Source organism: Nelumbo lutea, chromosome 7 (genome assembly GCF_056320005.1).
Source record: "Nelumbo lutea isolate HS-2025 chromosome 7, American lotus-T2T, whole genome shotgun sequence".
Taxonomy (NCBI): domain Eukaryota; kingdom Viridiplantae; phylum Streptophyta; class Magnoliopsida; order Proteales; family Nelumbonaceae; genus Nelumbo; species Nelumbo lutea.
In genome coordinates this window covers 6,771,931-6,780,265 of record NC_142690.1, presented here as the reverse complement: position 1 = coordinate 6,780,265, position 8,335 = coordinate 6,771,931, and the positions used below count along the sequence as shown (strand labels likewise).

Sequence of the window (8,335 nt, the reverse complement as noted above, 5' to 3'; positions counted from 1 at the left end):
AATGAAAGTGCAGCAGATCTAGACGCTACCCTTAGGCTCCAATAACTTGAGTTCACATTTGCGCCCCACGAAACATCTCCCAATGACAAGTACGTGAGACGTCCCCAATGCATGCTGAGATGTACATGTGGGGAGATGTTCCAAATACATGGCTGTGATGTGCTGTGGGGCGCCCATGAGACTTCGAATTTCTTTCATTCTTCCACAAGTCACATTTAAACCGAGAACACTTTTCATCTCAGAATATTGTCCAGGCAATAAATGCCATGCATTCCTGACCATGTAACCAGCGCAAAAAGCAAGAACTAAGATATATCAGCAGGTGGCAAAACCAGTAGTCAAAGTCTAAGATATCCTTCAACTTACAAAAGCTTAACTGCCTAGCTTGGTCTTCTTACATCATACATTGTTGTTAGCCAGAATATCACGGAAATTAAAGAGCAAAAGCAGCACACCTGGTAAACTAATTTTCTTTGGATCCATTTCTGCTTCTTGAAGGGAAAGGTAGGCAAAGAAAATAAAGATAACAATATACTAACTTTAAGAAGATTCTACTGCACTGCCAGATTCGCCGTTGTTCTAATGAGGCTTGCGAGCCAAGAAAAAGTACATTGGTGTAAAAATCTCCCTCCTGTATGAACCATTTAAGAATACATTTAAGTATCTGGAACAATTAGCCCATTAAACAGAGAGGGTAACAAGACAATTCATCTTTGTTAACACCCCCCCCCACCCCAAAAAAACAGAATATGTTCTCTCTTGGAGGGAGAGAGGGGAGGGGGAGAGAGAGAGAGAGAGAGATCTTCTCAAGTACCAAGGATTTGGAGAGAGATGAGCATGTACAGAAAGAATCTCACCTTCCACCTTCAACAAGTGACTCTGCAGCTTTCTCCAAGAAAGCCTGAACTCTTTGACTTCCTTCTGGAGCAAGATTCACAAATTCTAAGAACTTGACCTACAAAAGCAGGGAAGTTGGCACTTATAAACACCATAGAATTGTAAAAATCGGGAAAAGAATAATATACAAGGAGAAATGGCATTTTTCTATATCCATTGCAACAGCAGCATTATGGATGATTTTTCAAACTTTTGAGTTCAATATAAATGTGACAGAAGCATGATATCTTACCAGGTTTCTGGTCAAGAAACGTCCCAGAGCTGTCAGACGGAAGCTACTTAGCGAGAAATGGGTTGCATCCAAAGGCAAATACCACGGCAGAGGTGAGTCCACAGCAAGATCCTTCTCCCATATCACCTTAGGTAATAATGACAGACCATCTCCATGTCATACCAATATATACATGTCTCTACTTTTTCTTTTTCCTTTCTTTTTCTATTTTTCCAGTATAACTAAATTAATGGAATGTGCAATGATCATGCTACTCACCTCAAAGCCTGCAAGTTTCAGAGCCTCAAGACACTGCTTTGTTGATCGAATGTCTGGAAGGCCATCACCTAGCTCTATTTCAGCCTGCATTTATGGGAGTAAGTCTATACGTACATGGAAAAATGAATTGGAGGAAACGGTTGAAGGTTATTGTGCATCTGGCAATACAATACCTTGATTTTCTGGTGGACTGCATTATTGGGGTCATAGGAATCAGTCATGCACCATTCATATGCAGCAAAATACTGGCCAGGCTTTAATACTCTATGAATCTCTTTGTAGCATCCAAGCTTTTCCACCCATAAAAGAAAGAGATCAGATACATTGAACACAACATATAATATATATGGATTTAAATTTAATTACATTAAGAAAACATACCGCATCTGGTGCATGACAAGTAGCTTCTATTGCATATATTGCATCAAAAGTATTGTCAGGAAGTGGCATTTTCATGAAGTCAGCCTTCAATAATCATAAAACAACAACCATAAAGGTCCAGAATCCAAAAGGACATACTATTAGAACTAAGTTCCAGACCAAAAGAAAACTCGGGAAAATGTATATGCACATAAAGGGTTACACCACAAATAGTTCAGTAAAATGACCGAAGAAAGTGGCAACCTTCAGAAAGTTGCAGGTCTTATGCACTCCGGCAATGTGATTCAATTCCTAAGAAACAACTGAAAGTTGTTAGTACAAATGCTACAAAGACAACAAATCTATTAAGTAGTTATAAAAGTTGAAAACATTTATCCAAAAAAAATGTGAAAATAAATTATTATGATGGGAATTTCTAAACAGTACCAGAATACAAGAATTAATATATTCTAGAGCTATTTTAAGAGGTTTTCATGTTGCGCAAAGAGAGAACAAAAATCAATTAAACAGTTGGAGAAGCAAAAAAAACATATTATTGAACCCAAAAAAAATGTGGAAAACATACTATTCCTCTTGATATTTGGTACTCATTGTTGTTCAATCCTGTGATGCATGTTGAGCTGCAATAGAACACCATACAAATTTGTGATGCTCAAAGTTCAGAAGCAACTAACTTGAATAACCAACTGAATTTTCCAAGATAACAAAGATAAAATCAATGGCACTCAATGTAGTATTTTGTCATAGCCAGACCTTTTTCTTTTGTGGGAGAAAAGTGGGCAGACACCAAAAGTTTATTTTCAACATGGAAAGAAGAGAGAAAAGTTGTGGGTGGATCTCAACCTCTTTTTTTATTACCCAGTTATGAACCATGTTTGACATCTTTTTATCTTAGGGCATATAACATTTTACCCCCATTTCACAATATTCGGTGTACCTTCTTCACATTACAAAGAAATATAACTAATAGACCTACCACTTTGACTTGATACAAAAAAAGGTGGCTATTTATACTCAAAAATGCCAGAAGAAATAAATATGTTCATCAGTAACTGAAATAAAAAAACTATTTATTATTTAATAGTGAGAAGATAAAAAGCATAAATGCTGAAACCAGAACTCTTGAGTATGCTGCCTAGACCAAGTTTGTGATGGTATCAGGCTCCTTTCAGGACAAGGGAAAAGACAAGCTGCAAGAGCTCACCTTTGGCTATATTTCGAAGTGCTTGGAAGCCAAGGAACAGGCAGAATTTCTAAGAGAGAAGTTGATCCAAGATAAAGATAGGTGTAGCAAATTGGGTATCTATTAAAAAAATGATAGTAACTATTGAAAAAACATCTTGATAATTAATGAGGATGGGTTTTAGGTTGTGAATTCTTCTCATTTAGGCAGATCTCATAGCCTTGGTCCTCTCCAGTCCAAAAATGTGCTGAAGTACCTCAGATGGATGTTGATGTTCTATTGGTAATCCAGCCTCTAGAGATGAAAATTTAGCATTGGACCTAGGGCTAAGGTTCACATATCTCCATGGTTATGATAGAGCGGATATCAGAGGACTCTCAAGTCTCAAGTAGATTATTTGCTAGGTCCATCCTTTTTTGGGTTCCTTGGAGGATATCTTTTGAGTTATGAGTTGCCAGAGCCTTGGAATCCAGGTTGACCACCTTGTTCTCTCAGTTGTCTAATAGTTGGGAGAATGAGCTTGATAAAAGTGGAGTCACTGGGCTGAATTTCACAGCAGGCCTATATTGCATTCTATCTCACTCAATTTCTTTCTGTGTACCCTCCTTAAAATACGGGCCAGTTCCTTCTGTTAGTAGTTCTATTTATCGTCCTTTTCTGTCTTAAGCAAATTTTGTTCTTGCCTAGGAAAATATTTGTTACACGCATGATAGAGGGACGGTTATCAGACTATGATACCCGGATACCTTTACATGCCAAGCATACCAGTGTCAGACATGATACTCATCAGATACAACACCGAATACTGTAGACACGCCTACATGTACTCTATACTATAGCATTTAATGCCTTAAAACAAATAACATGGTATGTTATAACTAATTATACTATAAAAAACTGTATATGTTAGAATTTTAATTAAATTTGGAAAGGCGAAGTGTTGAGAAATGAAATTTAACTTCAAGAGTAAGATAATATAAGCATGATATAACCATATTGCATGAAATGACCTTGCCCTTATTCATGTCCAGGACTTATGAAATGGAGAGGCATATCCCATTTCCCATATCCATATCTAGGGATTCTGGGCATCATAGTTCTCAAACTTTACAGTTTCAAGACTCACAAACAGCCATCATTTCTATATAAATATATATATATAAATATTGCTATCTATTATATTAACCCAATGAGTTTTGCATGTTGAGACTTGAGAACTATCTTTTGAAGTTTCAAGCAAAAAAAAATGTTGGGAACTACCAGAACCTGATGATCACCCCTCTACCAATTTAAATTTAAATAATAATGTAATAATCATCAGGAAACAACAGGATATTCCAAACTAAATACCAGAACCAAACAGAATGTCCAGCTAGAGGAATAAAAATAAAAAGAAAGAATAGATTTCATTCAGCTTTCTTCTATTTGTAATGTTACAAATTAATAACCCAATCTTCAAAATCAAGGATTTTAATTTTCTAGGACAAAAAAGAAGTCCCATAATCCATACATGTCAATTAAGTAGGTTACCTGAATCTAGCAATTTCTCTTAATGGCCCACCAATGCCACATCCTACGTCCAACACCTGCAATGGCAAAGCAAATATTCAACTTCACCAAGATGCACCAACTGGAACTACTGGGAGTGCAACTTGGGTTGGGCCGACCAGAACCAGGCCTAGCAAATCCAAGATTTAGGTTGGATCAGGCTGGATTTCCTCTCCGTGTTGGTGCATGTCTCAAGAACTTCAACTTTTCAATCACTAATTAAGCTGTCAAGTATCTTTAGTAGGACCTCCGTTGTCATATTAATAGTCATAATTTCAAGTACCCTTTATTCATATTATTGTATAGAGCACCCAGATTGGCCTGATTCTGTGATACAACCCTAGTTGTGCTTTTGGCTAGCAACTAGGCTCTGGTTGGGTCAGTTCAGGTTGGGTTGATCTTAGTTGGCTCTTCTATGCTTAAGACATGGTTGAGTTGGCCCTGGACCTCCCAGAAAACACCACTTTGATGATTGAGGGATTTTCACGTTACAGCAGAAGAACAATTGAGCAAAACAAACCTTTTGTCCAGGTTTCAGACCTAGTTGTAAAGCAAGAAAGTGTTCATGACGCTTGATGCTTTCTCGAAGTGACTCACCTTTCCACCTGCAGATATACAGATTGCACTTTTCATTGGTAAAACTGGAAATACAACCTTAAAATGCGTATCCAGATCACGGTAAACTTTGTAGAAGAAAGGACTTAAATCACTTAATATACACATTGATCAAAAAAATAAATCACTTAATATACGCTAACCTGGATGCAAAATGGAAGGATTCCCCCCACCCAAATTCATAGAAGCTGGTTGAAAGATCATAGTATTTATTAACCTAAAATACATATGAAACAGAAATAGCAGATTAAATTGTTTGCAGGAAAATAAATGAAGAATTGGAAAAAAAGAAAAACTCAAGTTTTTCTGCAAATGAATCACCAAGATGGGTTCCATGTCCAATAATAATGATAATGATAAACTTTCATATTACCTTGCTATGTTGAATGGTATTTTATATAATCAAAAATTTGGAAATGCAAAGATGTAACACTTTGTAAAAGGCACAACTTCCCATTGAAAATATCCCTTGTAATATTCACTAAACCATGGTAATATAACAGACATCTCACTCCCATCTTCTTAGGCATTATGTAAACATAACCATGGAAGCAAGGAAGAAACATTAAGGAGAATACCAAAGAAAAGGGAAATACTATTAGGCTCAGCAAGTGCTGTTTCAGTGCAGGCTTCTTCATTATTAAAACATGAACAATTAATTGAGCACGAAATTCCAACCCTGACTATATGTGCAGTGTTCATCAGAAAATTGATTTCCAACTACTTGAAGCAATATCTTAAAAATAAAGTAGATGATGTACCCACATTGTCAATGGTATAGCCTCTATGCAGTGTTCATCAGATCAGACAATGCACTTTTTTCACTTCTTGCATGTCAAGATGATCATAGGAATTGTTGGGTTTTATCACAAAATGCAGTTTATTCGGAATAGAATGTGTTTGGAGCCAAAAGTGGGAATTTATCCCAAAATACATATGTTTTAAAACAGAAGGATAATTGGTCTACAAGTTTCACATTGGATTGGGAGACCAGAAGAACAGATACTCTACCATGTCAGTATAGTGAGATTTTCTTTCTTCCCCATCACCTCCATAACATACATGATACTTCTCGTACCTGGATTATTAGCCAGAATTACGTCAGATATCACTCAAAAACACCAAGCATCCTTGATGACACTTGATACTGAATAAGTAACATAGAAACCAAAATAAACACACTACAGAGTGCAAATTATGGATAATGAACATAAAACACTAATTAAGCGATTTAGGGCATATTTTATAACATTCCATGTGAACGAATCTGGTATTCCCGGGAGCAAAAAAATAGTTTTTTTCCTGTACCGGGAACACAAAAATATTCAATTCGAAATTCTTTTCATTCGAGTAAGTTGTGATTCAAAGCTCAACTTAAAAGCACAGCAAGACTGGGCCAAGTGGAATAAATCCAGTGTTGAAAATCAAAAGACAGAAGCTGAACTATAATGTTATAATGGAAGTTCGTGGTAATCGTACTGAAAAGTACAACACAGAAAAACAACAAAACAAAAAACGGCATCAAAGTGACACGGAAGAAAATGTAAGATCTAGAAGACTGTTTGTAAGTCTACATTCTTAAGAGTTTAAGATCATATAATAGCCATTCAAGGAATATAGATATTGTATCCAGTAAATCAGATCAAAGAGTCCTAATTCTTCCGTGACTTTTCAATGATTAACTTCGTTGATCAGATGTCACTGACGTAACTTCGTTGATCTGATCAAAGAGCCCTAATTCATTCAATTAAGGCAAACATGCACGTCCAACTAAGATACTAGGAAAAAGAGAGTATACTTATCAACAGCTGAAAGAACTTCCTTTTTCTCAATCTTTCCGCCAACGCCAGATGCGAGATCCAAAGCTCCAGTTTTCGACATTTTTCAATCCTCCAAAACACAGATCTGAGAAACACTCAAAATTCCAAAACGCATTAAAAATCACATCTCTTTCCCAACAGTCGTGCCAACAAGCAATAGTCAAACTGTCTAAGGATCAGAAGTTTTCTCAAGAAGAAAAGAGCGAAAGATAAAAGTTCTTCAAACATCACCAAGTTGTCTACAACAATGCCGTCTTTTCTAGAATCAAACTGACGCCATTAACGAAGCATAGAGAACTTACATCGAGGACCGAATCTAAAAGCCCAAAAAAAGCCTGCCGAGAGCAAGAGAACACACTGGAGATCCTACGACGAATAAAACGAGCTCCTTTAAAAGTTGGATACGAAAGAGAGAGAGAAGGAGACCGGTGGTGGTGGTGGTGGAGAGAAAGAAGTAGAAGAGACAGAGCAGAAACAGAGTGTATCGTCTATCCTCAAATACCAAATGGCACAATGGGGCCCAACTGCCCAAGGCCAAACCGGAATAAGCGATCAACGCTCAAAAGTCAATAGGATTTGCATTTACATATTTTTTTCAATTATATTCATCCACTTTGTAATTGTAATTAAAAAAACAACGGGTATTGGAGCCAGGTTTTGTAAAGGGAGAATGACGATTCAGCACAGGATAATAATGGGCCTTCTTTTATCACTTTCTTTTTTTTTATAACTTTCTCTTTATTTTTTCTTGTAGAATGGGAAAGATGGGTCTTATCATTCGAACCACTAATAAGAAAACGCATAAAAACTAAAATGTTGAAATTGGCCGAATATGCATCTTTGTTCAATACGATATCATCCAAAAAGTTTGTCATACAAATTTTGTTATATTAATCTCTTTTTAAATTCTTAAACTATATCTTTATCTATACAATAAGGTCTAGATTTTGAACTTTTTCTTTATTAAAATACCTATATTTTGTATTTGATCCCTCCCTTATTACGAGGGCAAAAATATAAGTTGAATTACCAGCTTAGCTTAAGACCTATATTTAAGATATTTACTTCAATTCCCTTTCGTTAAATTTTATATTTGAAGTTACATTATATAAATGAATTTTATATATTTTTTTCTTAACTAAAGCACTCCTATTTTCGAATTTGATCTATCTCTAAAGTATAAAGTATTATTACTTTTCATTTTATTTAATTCCTTCTTATAAAAGGTGTTAACCAATGTTTTCAAAATTGGACTGGAATGGATGGTCGGACCGGAAAAACTACAAATTAGTCACCTGATGTTTTCAAGATTGGCTCATCCTATAACGCTATAATGGGGAGGCCAACCCTTCTCGCACTCCAGGTAGTCATTTCTTCCTACCACCTCACCTTGAAGTTCTC

At 36.1% G+C, this 8,335-nt stretch overlaps 1 protein-coding gene across 1 annotated transcript; it reads right to left on the bottom strand.

Annotated features, from left to right (window-relative positions):
- Window positions 1–283: 283 nt before the first annotated feature.
- On the bottom strand, window positions 284–7,609 carry SMT1 (sterol methyltransferase 1). Its single transcript, XM_088953060.1, has 14 exons — window positions 7,237–7,609; window positions 6,913–7,019; window positions 6,126–6,192; window positions 5,258–5,331; window positions 5,020–5,104; window positions 4,482–4,537; window positions 2,334–2,388; window positions 2,012–2,059; window positions 1,769–1,852; window positions 1,561–1,677; window positions 1,388–1,471; window positions 1,130–1,255; window positions 858–955; window positions 284–631 (listed from the first exon to the last, which is right to left on the bottom strand). The coding sequence occupies exons 2-14, from the start codon at window positions 6,993–6,995 to the stop codon at window positions 580–582; spliced, it is 1,029 nt and encodes a 342-aa protein (XP_088809186.1). The 5' UTR covers window positions 6,996–7,019; window positions 7,237–7,609; the 3' UTR covers window positions 284–579.
- Between the last annotated feature and the right edge of the window lie 726 nt (window positions 7,610–8,335).

Excerpts from the sequence above, each read along its gene's own strand:
- SMT1 (XM_088953060.1), bottom strand. The coding sequence starts at position 6,995 with ATGTCGAAAACTGGAGCTTTGGATCTCGCATCTGGCGTTGGCGGAAAG. Across the intron at positions 5,332-6,125 it reads AATCTCACTATACTGACATG|GTTAATAAATACTATGATCT; the intron begins GTAGAGTATCTG and ends TATGTATTTTAG. Across the intron at positions 1,472-1,560 it reads CAGTCCACCAGAAAATCAAG|GCTGAAATAGAGCTAGGTGA; the intron begins GTATTGTATTGC and ends CCATAAATGCAG.